At 35.3% G+C, this 18,147-nt stretch overlaps 1 protein-coding gene across 1 annotated transcript; it reads right to left on the bottom strand.

Moving 5' to 3' along the window:
• Positions 1-810: 810 nt before the first annotated feature.
• Positions 811-15,224, bottom strand: LOC129259495 (Golgi-associated PDZ and coiled-coil motif-containing protein-like). The gene is made up of 6 exons (XM_054897776.2): positions 15,208-15,224; positions 13,828-13,993; positions 12,649-12,738; positions 11,606-11,770; positions 9,275-9,402; positions 811-5,934 (listed from the first exon to the last, which is right to left on the bottom strand). Exons 1-6 carry the CDS (start codon positions 15,222-15,224, stop codon positions 5,319-5,321), a joined length of 1,182 nt encoding a protein of 393 aa, XP_054753751.2. The 3' UTR covers positions 811-5,318.
• Between the last annotated feature and the right edge of the window lie 2,923 nt (positions 15,225-18,147).

An 18,147-nucleotide genomic window follows, 5' to 3' on the forward strand; every position in this document is an offset into this window, starting at 1 on the left:
AATAATTCTCATAATGTGATATGAGATTGCGTCACATCTGTTTCTGTTTATTTTCTTCCATTAAAAAAAATGAATTTGGACTTTCCCTAATTTTATATAATCTTGTTAATATTTATATTGTTCTCATTTATTTTAATAATGGTAAAAATATATGTAAGGAATCTTGAATATATTCATTCATTGCTCACTATGAAGTTTTTCTCTTTGACATGTTGAGATCTTAATTTGATAATGCATAGTCTCTAGACCATGTTTATATATACAGACCCAGTCTCCAGCAGTGTATTTTCAATGCTGATTCATCCAATTACCAACTCGTCTACTATCACTTTGACTATTCAGTTCATCCACTATCCACATGGTCTAGTTGTCATTTCGTCAAAATGAATGAAAATAAAATAGGTATTAGACCAACTGGTAATGAGATGAATGAAGACAAAGTGATAATCGGACCAAATGGTTGTTAGACAAAGTGTTGATGGACGGAATGGCATTAGACTAAATGAAGGTGGACCATGCGATGAGTGGACGAGTTGGCAGTCGACGAATTGGCAATTTACCTCTCCAACAAGTGGTGTGATGTCACAAAGCCACTGGCTTAGTGTAAAATAAAAAACTGAACGACAGGAAGGCACCAATATATATCACCTTGATGGTTCATGCTTTTGGAACTCATAACTTTTTCAGACAGTCTTGTTGGCAGACTTCAATGACAGCACACTATTTTCCAGAAAACTTGTATTGTGAAATATATAAATTGGGTATATTCCGACAATTTTGTTTCATGCAAGGAAAAAGAATGCAGTATAATTAACGTTGTTGTTCATGTTTCTAACGGTTAGAAACACAGGTTTAATGGATACTCCCACCATAAATACAGACAACTACATTGAATATTCATACAAAACGCATTCTAATATAAACATGCTATTTATGGAATATATGTATTTTACCAATGTATTGCACTGTGGGCAAACATGCACATTTCACAACCTCCATATACCATGAAACATCATTCATGTACGTGCACAGGATTCTGGGTAGGGCTATACATGTACAGTTTCGGAAATGATTATTATTCAATCACTTTTCTACTACGTTCCCATACGAAATGGTCAAAAAATTATTTCCCACACCGTACATCAGTTTTCTTCAACCCATCGGTTTTATATAGTTGAAAATATTGTGATTACGAAAAGATCAACATTTATTGTATAATGCATGTACAGTAATGCTTTTTTTCTCTTAATTTTTTGCACTCCTTTTAAACTATAAATATTTTACAAATATGAATACTCTTTATATATCTGTTATTATAAAAAAGAAAACTTATCTATATTCCAATTATTTTTAATGAGTAAGAATGATATTCACCTAATCATTCCACTTCAGTGAGAGACTTCAATTCGCTACTTTGTCTGGGTTTATTCTGTAGATTCTAAAATTTCTATAGGATTCTCCCTCACACATAGAAAATAATTTGGTGTGTGTTACACTGCACATTATACAATTAACATGTAAAATTGACACAACAGCCCGATGCAACAATGTATTTACAAACAATGGAAAATGTCACACACTACCTATTCTATGCAATATAGTATATTCCAAATCTAGAAAAAAATTATTCAAAATTATATTCATTGTCACTGAAACTGGAAGAATGACATTCGGATGGACTTCAGGACATCATGAAAATCTTTTAAACATGGATCATTTTTTCTATACTTTTTGAAAGAATCATAATGAAGCAAAAGCTTTGCTTTGTATTTTTAACAAATTTTATACAAATCCTTTTATAGGAAAGCCCATAAGTTCATGTCTATTATACATAACCAAAAAAGTCAGCTTCCACTATAAAATCACAATGCTTAACTCTTATGAATAGGTTTTGAACAAAATTAAATACCTTAGTGGAAGTGCCCTTCCACTTACTAATTCATGTATGAAAATGAGTCTAGGAACTGTCTTATCAAGTATTTTTGCTCCAGTTCCTTTCATTTGAGAAAATTACATTATCTTGATTACTTTCTGTGCTACAGCGTATGTTTTCATATAAATAAAATAGAGAGCTTTATGCTGCAGAAAATTTGCATTTAAGGGCAAATTGGGAATAACAAATGCAACTGCTATTCAGGCAATCAAAAGAGCCATCCAAGGACTTTCGGGTGTTTTTTAACTTTAACCTGAACTGGTCATGTGATACAGATCATTTTGTTTGTTTTGCAAGTGCACAAATAAATTGATCTTTTAAACTGTGGTGAAAGCATATATATGATTCGTCATATAATCTTGCTGCAAACAGTAAATCGATTATAACAGGAAAACAGGACATGCATGATATCACCAAATATCAGATCGCATGGACCGACTGCATATCATTGCTCCTTGTAACTATTTTGTTACCTTCATATTTCTGGTTTGTTCTATCTGAAAATAATATGCCCAAAGCATAAGAATTTGGGCGATTCCATACGTGTTCGTACAGGACATTTTGACCACAATTTATGGTCTCTTAGCTGAATGCCTGAGCAATAAAACTTTCTTTTTTGTCAATGATTAAGTTAAAGCAGGTAGTGATGTGAAAAACTGATAACCAAAAAAAAACATTTGAGTACGGGTGAATTAAAGGTCAAGTCCACCCCAGAAAAATGTTGATTTGAATAAATAGAGAAAAATCAAACTAGCAAAACGCTGAAGATTTCATCAAAATCGGATGTAAACTAAGAAAGTTATGACATTTTAAAGTTTCCCTTACTTTTCACAAAGCAGTGATATGCACAACTCAAATGAGACAGTCGATGATGTCCTTCACTCACTATTTCTTTTGTTTTTTAATTGTTTGAATTATACAATATTTCATTTTTTATAGATTTGACAATAAGGACCAACTTGACTGAATCATATAGTATTAAACAATACTCATTCCACATGTTCAGGGAGGAATTAATCGTTGTTTCACTTGACAATGAGTAGAAAAATAGAATATTCCCTATTTCATATAATAAATACAAAAGAAATAGTGAGTGGTTGACGTCATCAGTCTCCTCATTTGCATATCCACCAGGATGTGCATATAACAGTTTTGTGAAATTAAGCAAAACTTTAAAATGTCAACTTTTTTAATAGTTTCCATCCGATTTTGATGAAATTTTCAGTGTTATGCTTGTTGGATTTTTCTCTTTTTATTCAAATCAACTTTTTGTTGGGGTGGATTTGTCCTTTAAAGGTGAAAATGTTGTGTGTACGACACTCGACATTTTCACCCCTAATTCATCAATGGAAACCATATTTTTGTTGATTGTCATTTTTTTTTACATGACTACCCATTAGTACTTTAATATTACCACAAAACAAATTGAAGTCCCCTTTTTTGTTTGGGCAGCAGGTTGAAAAATGTGAAAATGGCTGAATTTTCTAGCATGGAATCGCCCATTTAAGAAATCCTTCATTCAAGCTTTACACAAAGTTACACCCTTTAATGTCTTGTTTCAGGTGGGAGCAAAAAGACCATCACACACAAAAGCTGTCAATATCTAGGATATCATATGAAATGCTAGCAATTAACTAGCATAGTATAGATAAAATCTATTAGCCACTTTAAACATGAAATCTCACCATTACTGATCATTTTCACATGAAATAACCAAAGACTATCATAATGAAAGATTGATACACTTACAATACACGTATAGTGTACTTCACAATTGTAATGCATTCACTTTTTACTACAAAAATAATGAAACACTGCAGTGTTTTGATCAAATATGCTGTACATTTCTAAGAAAGCCTCTTGAAAATGATTTCTTATACAAAAAGCATATGAATACACAAATCAAAGATATTTATTCCAAAAGAAGAAAAAGTTATCAAGGCTTAATGGGCATGACAGAACAGCAATGCTAAAAAAGTGGATATATGGACGGTATTAAAATTGATATGACGATAATGGTGATGCTAATGACGATGATGATGCTGGTGATGAAGATGATGATAAACAGAATTTGTATAGCGCCATTTTGTATATACTGTATATATATAAAAAAAAACATTCAAAGGCGCTGTATGCGAAAGAAACTGAAGCAATTAAATTCCAGAATTACCTACTTTTGAGCTTCACTAGTTGATCAGAGCCCTACATGTACAGTATATTATTAACAAGTGGAGTGCCTCTGGCAGTCTCGCCTGCATTACGCGATTCAATGTAGCAACATTTTATCCATGAGATTTCAGACATGAATGCATTGATTATTCCTGACAAATAATACATGTATATTTGCTGTACATACACATACTTTTTTTAATTTGCGGGTTAGGTCTACTAGGAATTGTTTAACAAAGTTATTTCTTTCTTTTTTCTTACATCAACTCCAAAATATCACTTTGAAACCAATACCAAAACATCATATTGCCCATTCTTATTTCTACATTGAAGCAGCATATAAACATATTCTTATACTAATACACTTACTTGACCATTTTTGCATTCCTATTTCCATTATGATTAATATAGATTGCGGCCTTTGTTGCGTAGAAATTATATTTCAAATCAAGGCACAAAATGATACATGTGTAAAAGAGTTGAAAAAAAATCTAAAGTGGTATTTTGAGTTAGTTTCATTTTCATACAGTATAATCATAAAATGAGGTAAAACTTTAAAAAGAATTTTGTAAAACTTTGAATTGAAATGATGTAGCTCTCTGAGCTGTATGATTTTAAAATCATACCTTTTCAAACAAAGTAATAAATAAAATAATTTGTTTGGCAAAAAAAAAATCTCTAGACACCGAGTTGCAGTAACAAATAATGAATAACAGATAATAAATAAATAAATAAAACATAATATTGCATCATTAAATGAGATACTACAATTTGATAAAGAACAGTTTGTTTTCTTAAAATGTCCATGGTACTTTGACTTTTTGATAGAATCTAATAATCCATCCCCTACCTTACTACATTGATGAATAGTAAAATATAAATTATTTTAATCAGGTATATTTCTTATTTTTCTCCTATTAATACACAGTGCTGAAAAAACACTTGCCAATACTTACTAGGAAATACACACTCATTTGTGGCTCAGTCGACAATATTTCAACAGATAAAACTCGCATTATTAGAACGATTTTAAATATTTTATAAAGCTTTGCAATGATCTCTGGTGTAAACTCCATACTAAATTGCTACAATGAGTTTGACCATAAGCCCCTGCACTGTAGATGACTGGAATGACCTTCTGGTTGATAACAGTTCAAGGAATACACACAAGATATGTCTCAGTCTTTCACGTCCACCGAACAATGGCCAGTAGAATCTAGCCAGAGAAGACATGTTCACTGCCATCCTCTTCGCTATACCCACCGAATGTCTGGATGGCATGCGCAGCCATGGTGCCAACATTCATCATGGGTGAATTAGTGGTTCCAGTGGATTTGCCGGAACCATCATTTGAAGGACTGGTTGGTGTATTTGGACCTTCCGATGCTGCACTTGCTGCAGACTGTGCAGACATCGCTGGAGATGCCTCCGGAGACTTTACCCGTTCTGCTTCTGATGCACTTGACATCTCCTTTTCTCCATCCTGCATGGCGGCTCTCACTGGAGTTGAAGGTGATGAGACCTCCGGTTGCTTTTGTGGCGTTACAGGAACGTCCTTTGCGTTCTCTTCAGGAGTTCCTGAGGGAGGACTCGATACTTGAGGCTGCTTTCCTGGAGATGAACCTTGATCCTGTTGGACAATGTCCTGGTGTTCATCAGATGTTGGTGCATTTGTGGCTACTGTGGATGAGGTGGAGGTATTGGTGCTAGCATCCTGCCTGGGCCCAGCGTGAGGTGTCCTCTGCGGTGTCTTGTTGACTGCACCTTGCTGTTGAGGGCGCTTCTCATCTTGTCCATTCGGTATCGTCTCCTCGGAAGCTGATCTGTATCTGCTGAGGAAATGGGAGATGAGTAATCCTTGTAGGAAATCGATAATGCAGATTGAGTATGGTTGCATCATGAAACCTGGAGCCACAGGAGTGGCTCCAGAACGTACAATTCCATACAAATTTTTATTTTTTATTTTCCAGAATTTATTTATCTTACATGCAGTTTCAGTACTAGACAAACCAAATGTTAGCCCGTGCATTTATGGTTCCATGACATTTTGACATTTCCATGACAATTGCTTCGCTATCAATTCCACACACTAATCGTATGACTACAGTGTACATGTAACTCCAACTCTGGATTTAACACTATGCCCTATCCCAAACCCAACCCTAAACCGTGCATAAAAACCCTATTGTAACCCTTACCCTAAATCTTAGACAAACAAGCCCGGAGAAATTGTTGCAGGAGCAAATATATAACAACAGTTCTTGGTCAATCCACTTTCTACACCATATCTTGATACTTAAAGGGATGGTCCAGGCTGGAGATATTTTATCTCAATAAATAGAGTAATATTCACAAAGCAAAATGCTGATAATTTGATCAAAATCGGATAACACATAACGAAGTTATTGAATTTTAATGATTTGCATTATTCCGGTGAAACAGTTCTAGGCATGTCTTTATGAATATTCATTAGGTTGGCTGATAATGTCATATCCCCACTTGTTCTTTTGTATTTCATTATATGAAATTAGGTTTATTCAAAATTTTTCTACCAAGAACTAAAACAATTGGATTGACAACTGATTAAAAGTGCACTAGTTATTTACTGCCGCAACTTATTTCATCAGAATAGAGACACATCATTTACACATGTATGAAAAAATGAAACATTTATGATTTCATGTAATAACATAACAAAAAGGAAAGTGGAGATGTGACATCATCAGCCCACCTAATGAATATTCATGACGATGTGCATATAACTGATTTCACAAAATATTGGTAAACTTTAAAATTAAATAACTTCTTTATTTGTTATCCGATTTTGATGAAATTTTCAGCATTTTGCTCTGTAAATTTTACTCTATTTATTTAGATATAAATATTTTCAGCCCGGACCATCCCTTTAACATAACATGTGACATCACAATGGCCAAAAATTTGGATGCTGTATCGCCTAATTCGGTGGATTAACAATTCAGTGCGCCCCCAATCATTTGCAGCGGACGGGCCAAAATTTGGAAAAAGTCGACATCTGTTGCGCATGCATGCGAAATGCTGCACTGGCCCGACGCGGTTCGGCCGGTTTGCGTAAAATTATGCTGTTTACCAGGGTCATGGAGGTGGGAGAGAAATTTGCAGCATATATATTCATTATTTAGACCGTTTTCAGTGAATTTTTCCTCCTACAGCCATTCCATTATGACTCGCATGACATTTACAAAAAATTTCAACTTGTTGGTTAATTACTTGAAAATCATATATTGCAGACTTATTTTTCCTATTTCTTTCAGTCACATATTTTCTTTCAAGTATTGATAATACATATTGTCCAACAAAAATTTTGAATTTACAGTCGTTTTTCTAGGAGATATCTAAATTTGTTTGTTGTGACTAGCATCACGCGACACTATTGATGATTCCTGACCTTACTGTATTTGTCTGTAATTTCCTCAGAAGATACTCACCAGATTTTGATAAAAAGTTTTTGAAAGTATTTTGAAACATCTGGAAATATTATTTTAAAAATCCATTACTCTTGAGTCTTGACTTTTTGTTTTGAGTCAATTGCCATTTGAAAATGTGACTCGCATGACACAAGAGTGTGACTCGCATGACAAGTATAATTTAGGACAATAGGTTGAACAAATTGTCATAATTTTATACTGCAAAGTGGGCCAAAATTTCATTTAAACAGAACATTTGTGGTCATTAGCATCCAATTTATCTTTAAAACAAAGGTATTTTAAAGTCAAGCTCTGATACATCTACTTACAGGAAAGTTAACAGGTGGGACTACATACTGTAGTCCCATATGTTTTATCAATAGCATTTAAGAATGTTTTTCTAAATAAAAGTAATCATTCAGGCCTAAAGAATTTACATCTGCTAAAAAAATCCCAATCATCATCCTTTTTCCCAAAAATGTTGCTCATTTTGTGATATGTGACTTGCGAGACATACCCTATAAAACTTTAATGTGACTCACGTGACAGCACTTTAGGGTGTTTTTTCATAATGAAGGGGTTTACAGTTGGCAACGTCTTTGCTGGTTTGATTCAGGAACTTATGCTCCTTTCTTTTCATCAACTACAAATTATACTACCTAATTCTTTTTAAGTAAACTAACATACAGATTTATTTTGTGACTCGTGTGACACATTACGAGGGCGTTTTTAACTTTGAATATTTTCAAGCTCGGTTAAAAAAATTCAAAAAACAAATTGATAATAAAGTTAAAATGGATATAAGATGAGACACAATACAAAAAATTATGTATTTCCAATCAACAGAACACCTTTTCATTAGTGTAATTAAAAAGTCACAAAAAGTTATACTTTTTAATGCAAATTTGTCATCTCTTTAGGATCGTGTAACTCGGTCATTTGTAGGTGAAAGGCAGTAAAAAATCAGATTTACCCCTTCTGGACATGTACCTAGCCAAAAATAGATATATTTCATTCATTAGTTTAACTTGAAATTTGAAGCCTAGGGTGCCTGGTTACACGGAATGGCTGTATATGGTTTTCATTTTTGAAGCATCATCACAATCACATAGCACTGTTTGCTGCCTGCGCCTGATGTCGACCCCGAAGACAGAAATTGGCCTGTCCGCTGCAACCGATAGATGGCGCGTCGTATTGTTAATCCATCGAAATTGCATCTTTCAAAGTCTACAGCCTCTTTTTAATCAGTACAAATACAAGTGAGATCCAAAGAAATCACTATTAAAGAGAAATAGAGTGATTTATATCTGATGTTGAGTACACTTTTCTTGATCTATCTCTCAGGATTAACGTGAAGGAGTGACATTAAAAACAAGGGCACTACTTGTAAGCATCTAATACAAAACTTATACTTCAGTCACATTTGCTCTACGGCAGCTGTACGGCGAGTTGAAATCATCTGTTTTATTCATTTTTATTTAAACAACCTAAAAGTAGCTGGTACAAAAAGTGTTAAAACGGCTGTTTTCGACTTGCCGTACAGCCTCCAAAGAGCAAATGTGATTGAGGTATCACTAATTGTCTTATTTTCCCCTTACAACTTAATAATCAACATGTTGGATACTGAATTCTGTGCATCCCATAGGCTTTATACGAAGACCACTCGGTTCGCGTCGGCAATGGGTTATTATTTCACGCCTGAGAGTGTTTATAGCAAAGATTATACCTGTACCCATTCTCCATGAAAGCTTCCTCATCGTCTTCATACTCCTCATCGTCATCATCATCATCTTCGTCATCGTCGCTGTCTGAATCCGGAGCCACAAACTGGACCTTGAGCTTGATCTCGCCATCCTACAATAAAAAAAAAATTATGGAGTAGAAAGAGTAAAACATGAAATTGCAATACCTATAGATGTATTTTTCTTAATGCTCTAAGCAATGGTACGAGCAATTCATGATTTGAATAGCGCAGCAAACAGAGCAATTTACTTATAATGCCAGAAAGTACACAAAGTATCCAACTTTTACCTCTATGGCTCTGATGGAATTATCTGCATCTCATTATATTTTAAGGTTTTGACAAATCTTACAACGGGATCAGTAGCTTCATATACAGCTATACTAACGCCTTAACACCGAAAAAAGATAATAATTTCATTTTTTGTACATATTTTCTGACAGAGTCTTCTTCTATTTCTACGAACTGTAACAATTGGATGCACCAATCAAGACTAAGTGATAGTTTGGACAGTTATCATTGGATCTACTTTTTGTCTTTTGATGATTTGTTGATCAATTATCCTTTCTGAGACTAATGATATTTTCTTATTTTTATTCAGGTCCCTAAAACAATTTTGCATTTATATTTGTCCATACTGTCTATCATACTGCCAATAACAATGAACAGCATGCACTTGGTATGCCGACTTTGGGTCTAATCTGATGACCCTCTTCTATGAAAATTCTATCGAGTTCTAATCATCTCTTTGACACCTTGGGACAATAAAGGGAGAATAAAGTGTGCATCTGAATATATTGACAAACCCATCCGCCCTTTCACACCGTACCGATATCGTAATTTGAATGATTCCAGTGAAAAATGATTCTAATGACGAATTTTAGCACGTGTGAAACCAAACTAGAATCACAAACGCTAATCACAATCACAAATTTGAATTCTACTCCGTAGGTGAATTCCAATTAAGTTTCACTCAAACTACGGTACGAACTTTACGTCTGAAAGGGTTGACTTCCAAAACATCTTTTGAGGGGCGGAGCATACGTGACCTTTCAAGCAATTCCGTAGATAATACAATTGAATTGTCATGCACTCATCGTAGTTATTTTTTGCGATGAAGTGCTTTTATTGGGTTTGAATTTGAATTTGAATTTATTAACAAACTTCATTCATTTGGCATTTTGTTTTAAAATATATACAATAACAAACAAAATTATTCATAACTGTATGTCGTATAAATCAGTACCGGTAATACATGTACATCAATACATTTTCCATAGATTTCCAATCATTATACATATATACATCTATATACAGAGAGAAATGACGAATTGAAATTGATTGACAAGTCACCAAGGACACAATACCGCCTTCGCTCAGGAATTTGAATTCAAATCAGTTTTCGAGTGAACGTGTGAATGGTACAATGATTCTAAAGATGAATTGCAATCATCATCACAATTATGATTCAAGATTCTCATGTGAAAAGACCCCATGTTTCCCAATAATGAATAGGATGTGCTTTAAATTATTACGAAACTTGCAGGGAATTTATAGTTTACCGCATTTTATGTAGTCTATTGAGTTGAATCTTCTCTGAATCACCTTTGAACAATGAAAATAAAATCAGTTTGCTGGTATACACTCTGGTAAACTTTAAATCCAATTCAATAGTCATTTGATATAGCGCATAAATCCTTGAAACATTCTCCTTCAGGCAAAGTGGGTTAGGACCATCTAATGGTAATGAATGTACATACACAAGCAGAAAATATTGTCTCTCAATGTTTAACTAAAATTGTGTTAACAGAAAGTTTCTTATGATGTTTTGGTAGTTTTGTGGTGCTAGACTTCAAATGACAATAATGGCAGGGGTTTTATAATGGTTATATAGTGAAAATTTGCATAAGCGAGCATTCAAAAGAAATCCTTGCATTTATTGGGCATCATATCAAGGAAAGATCAAACATGTCTGTGAAGATCATTAACAGCATGCTCCATGAAGAGCTCCCCAGGACCCCATCTTTCAAAAGGCTGCGTAAAACTCAATTTTGAATTAATCTAAGATTCCTATCATTCAACTACACAAATTAAGATCAACAGCAATTTGGATTAATTCGAATTCATCACAACTCTTTGTGAGACAGGGACCAGGGGCCTGTTTCATAAAACTTGTTATCATCACAAATTTGCAATTAAAGTCAAAAGCTACTGAAATCCTTCAATCTGATTGGCTGATGGTAAATTTGTTATAGAAATTTTACATTTGTTACTGTAACGAATCTTTATGAAACGGGACCCCGGTCTTGGATATACCTGTTGTGAGAGTATGTCTACAGCATCAGCATGCTTCATGTCCAGGAGATTGATCCCGTTGACAGATAGGATGGCATCACCTACGTACAGCTCTTGGCACCGGTCGGCAGGGAGGTTGGGATGTATCTCAGAGATCAGGATGGGAACACCGTGTTCCTTACCACCCTGTAAGGAAAGAAGATGGAAGGGGAATGAAAGTACATGGGTTTTTTTTGCTTCATAAAGCCTCTTCCAGGTAAGATGCCCAGGTATGATGAGCAAAAGATCGGCAACAGCTTTCAAAGTGTCTAGACATCTTGGGACTCATCGCACCGACTTATGCTGCCTAGAGGTGTACCTTGCATCATACAAATCAAGTTTCAAACTACAAGTATCACTGAAGGTGATTACACCCCCCCCCCCCCCCCCCCCGATGACGATGGGAAATGGGCATTGGGAAAAAACTTTTTTAAAAGGGGTAGTTTGACCTGCAAGATTTGCAACATATGACTGTATGCTTATTCCAAATTATTCCTGTCCATGAATGTAGTAACAAAGACAAACTCATAGCTTTGTAAATTGAATATTTCAATATGATGAAAGAACTTATGTTAAGGCCACTGCACACCTTACGACCCGACTGGTCTACAACTGGTCTGCGACTGAGTGAGGGGAGATGAATCGCAAGGTAGTCATAAGCCTCGGCACCACACACCTTGCGATCCGACTACTATGCTGTCACGCATGCGCCTTTTGCACTTTGACATAAGAGCTGAGAAAATGACGCTTACTACTACATATGCACGTTGCATATCATATACGTATTGGTATTCTGCTGTCTGATTGGCTGGAAGATGGATTGAGCTGTGATCCAGTTGTAAGGATTCAACATGCCAAATCCTTACGATTTGTCTCCGGCCGGTCTGCGACTCTCAAGCTGACAAGAGCTGTGCCGTCACATCTCCCCTCACTCAGTCGCAAGCCAGTCAGAGACCAGTCGGGTCGTAAGGTGTACGGAGGCCTTTAGGCTACATAAAGATGATCTTAGTAACAACTGTATATACCGTAATAGACATCCCTAGGCCTTCCTCAGGTTCTTTAGCCAATGTGACCGTTCTTATATCACCAACACCTCGATTGTTGATAGCAGCTTCCTGTATGAAAACAAAGTGATTTATAAGCATGTCAAATAGCTGTAACAAATGCAAGTGACAACTGATCATAAAACTGCTTTCATTTCTTATTTCCACATACATGTATTCAGACAGCATACAGTACATGCATTTGTGAAGAACCGTTTTGGGGGATGAATGTGAAATTATCAATGCATTAAACTAGTCAACCATACTGGATTGTCTTTAAATTTCTTCATTAAAGGACAAGTCTACCCCAACAAAAACTTGATTTGAATAAAAAGAGAAAAATTCAACAAGCATAACACTGAAAATTTCATCAAAATCGGATGTAAAATAAGAAAGTTATGACATTTTAAAGTTTCGCTTCATTTCACAAAACAGTTATATGCACATCTTGGTCGGTATGCAAATGAGGGAACTGATGACATCACTCACTCACTATTTCTTTTGTATTTTATTATATGAAATATGAAATATTTTGATTTTCTCGGCATTGTCATGTGAAATGAAATTTCATTCCTCCCTGAACACATGGAATTCCATTATTTTAACATTTTGTGCTTCAGACAAGGGGGTCCTAATCATCAAATTCGTAAAAATTGAAATATTGTATAATTCAAACAATAAAAAACAAAAGAAATAGTGAGTGAGTGACATCATCAACTCTCTCATTTGGATGTATTAAACTGGCTCGTTCATATAACTATTTTGTTAAAAATAAGCGAACTTTTAAATGTCATAACTTTCTTATTTTACATCCGATTTTGATGAAATTTTCAGCGTTGTGCTTGTCTGATTTTCTCTGTTGATTCAAACCAACATTTTTTTGAGGTGGACTTGACCTTTAATGAATACAAAATAAATCATAAAACCAATGAGGATAGGGATATGTATTCTATAAACTTGTAAATGTACCAATCCCTTGGAATGTTGAGGGACTACATGTACATGTAGGTTTATTATAACAAGATTCGCCCCACCCCCCTCCAAAAAAAAATGAGACAAACGGTAATATCAGATAATCATTGCTCCTGTGTGTAAATGTAAATCTCTTAAGCCAAGTATGAACTTGAACTCAAAAAGTTTTGAATAAAAGTCTATACTCACATGACCGTCAGGCTGTGGCACGTGCCTCCTGGTTGCACGGCGCCCTCGGCAGGCTCGTATCACCGTCTTGTGTCTGTGAAGATGGATTTCAGCCTCGAGTTGGTTCCACAGCTTATCATGTTCTGGTCCTCGGAGGTCGCGACCCAAGAGCTGAATCTGTTGGATCCTGTCAAATGGAGTGAGATGAAATGATTACTGACATATTCATATTAAAGCACCATGATCAAATAATCTTTAGAACAAATCAATCCTTGATACAATCCTTTATGCATGTATGTATACCTGCAGAACAAAACATGAGAAACATAATGTTAAAGTATAAAAAACAGGACTCCACTTCCGTAGGATATTCAAATTTATAGTCATACACATGCACATAAAAAAGTACACCTGTATGTTCCTTTGGTCAGAATGTAATGTCATATTTTGATAGCCAAAAAAATGCTGTAGTTCACACTAAAAACAGAACAGAATATTTGCATCAAGACGATTCACACAAATGTTTTCCACTATTTCATTTCTATTTTCATTTTTCAAAATATTTATCATTTCCCGGGCCATGTTGCATCTTCCATGAATAGAATAGTAATCATTCACTGTTATGCCATAATATACAGAGTTTTAAATCCTAGCCATCAGCCAACACCCTCGGCGGGGCAACCTGAATACATACATGTACCTATAAGACTGCTTTTTGGCAGACATCCACTGATTCATTCATTGTAAAGGAATCAGTGACTCCTTGAAGTATTTTTGTTGTTGACGGCAGCAATTTGCTCTAAAACACCTTTAAAACATGTACATGAAATTAAACAAGATGGAAAGTGGGTTAGTGTGCTGGATAATTTTTTTGACTATCATAATTTTCAAAGCACTACTATTGCAGACCTCCTCCCCCCCCCCCCCTCACCGCCAGTGCCATTATAGAACACCTTTAAAACATGTACATGGATTTAAGATGGAAAGTGGGTGTGTGCTGGATAATCTTTTTGACTGTCATAATTTTCAAAGCACTACTATTGCAGACCTCCTCCCCCGCTCACTGCCAGTGCCATTATAGAACTGTGTGGGGGAAAAAGGGGGAAAAAAATTCCCTTCTCCGATTTCAGCTCCTATCCAACATTAATGCACCATCATCATCCCATTATACAGCACATTAAATCTTCAACCACCTCAGTAACAGTACCGACGGAGGGGTGTTTACCTGACGGCATTTAATTAAACCCCTAGACTGAGTAGACTCAATGGATGACAAAATTGTATTGAAAGCGACACATTCCAATTATGGTCAATGTCATATCTTGCAGCAGCAGTCTGCATTTTGTAATGGAGATGATACTAGCAACAATGATTGATGACCTTCACTGTGTCAGGTCATACCCTATTGAAGAACTCATGCAGGCGGAACTAGAAAGATTAAATTTATTTTATTTCATTTCTGATAAATAGAAGAAGAAAGCGAAACAAGTATTTCAATATGTGCATGCATGATGAATCCCTATTGTCCCCATGCAACTAGTAGAAACCTGCAAATACAAGTTCCATGTGAATGCTATTATGTCTTTTGCATTGAAAATGAATAATTTATTCTTGATTTACAAGGGTTGAATTGAAATGTGAATAAAAACAGGACTGACGGTACAATGTATATGTGTTTATGATGTTCAAACTTCAAAGGAGGTTTACACAATAACTATTATTTTCATAATATAAACTTGTCATTAAAGATGCAGATGACAGACAATTAAAGTCTGTAACTGTATTTTGTGAGAAACCAACCGTGTACAAAAAAATACTATAACACGTACACTCTCTCTATTCACAGATCTCATATCTTATAGGGGTGCTAATATCAAAGAATCAAACTCAGTATTAAATCATCAATATCAGAATGGACCCATTCCCCATTCTTGTAAACATAAAAAATGTGGTTTCTGACGACAAAAGCATGTTGAAAAATTCAAAAATTCCTAGTTTGCTACATGGTATCCCTGATTCTGCTATTAGACTGGCCTGGAATTTGGCAGGGAACCTTGTATACAAGCATACATGTACACGTGTATACAAATGTGCTACCGGAAAGGAAACATCATAAATTATGTAACGTTGTCTGTGCATTAAAATGTAGCATACTTGTTGTACATGTATATAAAAGAGAAAGTAGAAAGACCAGCTATCCAAACATCAAAGATTTATCCCTAATACAATGTAGGTAGAAATGATGAGCCTCTGGATTGATTCTCCAGACACACGGCTCGCTGCAACATCCTTCTTTCCCTCCTTTTGTAAAATTTCGCATTAGTTTCCCCTGCGGCCATAGCAACCCAATCTAGCCATCATCAAGCACATTGGGCATTGAAGATCTCGCAACCTAATGAATCTAAATTGAAAGAATGGGCTGCCTGGGAAAGCGGCTCTGTAAAAACAAAGAAATGCATCAAGACGATGATAGGATAAACAGGGAGAAGGAAGTTTCCACAGAAAACAAGCATAATTTAATACAAAACACAGTGTATATACATGGCTCTCGATACAAGCTCTGTCTCTGGATGGCTCAAAATGAGGAATCTACTTGTAAGAGCAAATACTGTACAGGTATGATAAAACAAAGATCTGCGTGACTGGAATTAAAATGCTGTCTGTCAATATCTTTGCAAAGAAACACCAGATCGATCTGCTAGGACTGACTAGCAAAAAAGAAACAGTACATGTATTAACAAAATATTAAAAACACATTGCATAAAATATTGTTTCCAATTCTTTACTATCTCATTAATCCCTACATGCATTTTTCACCCCTCCCCCTTACAACGAGGAAACAAAACATTGCAAATAAAGGTTCTACATGTGTATAAAAAATCTCAAATTTGCCCCCCCCCCCCTCCTATGAAGTTTCAATTAATTTGTGGCTCATCTAAATTTCATCCACAATCTACCGTAGATATGAACAGAGGGGAAGCATTTCAAGCAGCAAATCATCAGGTGCTTTCCACTGACAAATTCAGGCTCGGCCAATCAGATGCTAGGATTTCAGAATCTTCCAAAGATATGAACAGAGGAGAGAGAGCATTTCAGGAAACACATCGTCAGGGATTTCTACTGACAATTTAGTCTCAGCCAATCAGAAGCTTGGATTCCAGAAACTTCCGGGGGGGGGGGGGGGGGTTAAGAAGAAAATCATCAGTGCATTCCACTGACAAATTCAGTCTCAACCAATCAGATGCGAGGATTTCATAACCTGTATCTTATCAACCCTGGGTTAACAAGAGCCTGATATCTCAACATTTGGGAAGATCACTTTCTTTGGTTTTTAATGAACAGGCAGTATTTTCTCTGGAATCTCAGCTCTCTACCTGAAGGAAATAAAGGCAACTTCTTATCAAAAGGAAGACTGCAATATTGGATAGTCATGTTTTTCTCAGTAGCAAATGAATAAAAAACTGTATTGAACAATTTATATTTGAATATTATATATTGATAATACCAGGGAAGAAAAGGGAGCTTTGCCAGAGTAGAAACATATCCCAATTAAGATAAAGAAAAATATACATGTACCAATTATCACTTTTGCTTCATACAATGTTTTGTTAAATGTTGCTAGAATTTTTATTTGTGCTTTCAGCTGTATTTTATAATGTTCTTGATAATGTCCTTTTGTATATTTTGTAAAATCTGGTCAGTGGAACAAAATTTTCTATGGAAAACATTTTCTGAGACCAAATAAACCTTGTATCTTTAGAGTTGAAATAGAATCATAGACATTCCTATAAGATGCCTATTATATGTTTTATATTTTTTTACATGTATGTACACACATTTTGAAGCACGCAAGTGACCAAGTTTTTTTTCCCCTTCTCTCTATACATGTGAAGAGATGGTGCCTCAAAGTCAATACATTATGTACAACATTCATGGCGTCAAGCCAATCTAACATCGCATTCTTGTAGAGTACTTTAAATGACCGGGTTCCATTATCTTGAGAGCTACATGTATGTGATCAAACATGATGGAATGATGCAGTCATACACATGTACATTTGTGCTTTTAAAGATAGTGAACCCCACCACAAAATGCACTCCTTCATGCCGAGTGACGAAGTCTTGTAGACAACAACACTACAATGTTCGGTTTGCCCAAAGAAATAAACTTGAATGTATTTTGTCACCTGACTTCACAATTAAATAACTTGGGAGAACTTGAACAATTACAAGTTCATTTTCTGGTGGGGTTCACTAACTTTTGAGCACCACTCTATAAAGTTCTATTTGTACACTTTTTGAATTATTCACTATGTATTTGTGAATTACGTACATGTACATG

Source organism: Lytechinus pictus, chromosome 4 (assembly GCF_037042905.1).
Source record: "Lytechinus pictus isolate F3 Inbred chromosome 4, Lp3.0, whole genome shotgun sequence".
Classification (NCBI taxonomy): Eukaryota; Metazoa; Echinodermata; class Echinoidea; order Temnopleuroida; family Toxopneustidae; genus Lytechinus; species Lytechinus pictus.

Excerpts from the sequence above, each read along its gene's own strand:
- LOC129259495 (XM_054897776.2), bottom strand. Across the intron at positions 12,739-13,827 it reads TGCCACAGCCTGACGGTCAT|GAAGCTGCTATCAACAATCG; the intron begins GTGAGTATAGAC and ends GTTTTCATACAG. Across the intron at positions 11,771-12,648 it reads GCCTAGGGATGTCTATTACG|GGTGGTAAGGAACACGGTGT; the intron begins GTATATACAGTT and ends CTTTCCTTACAG.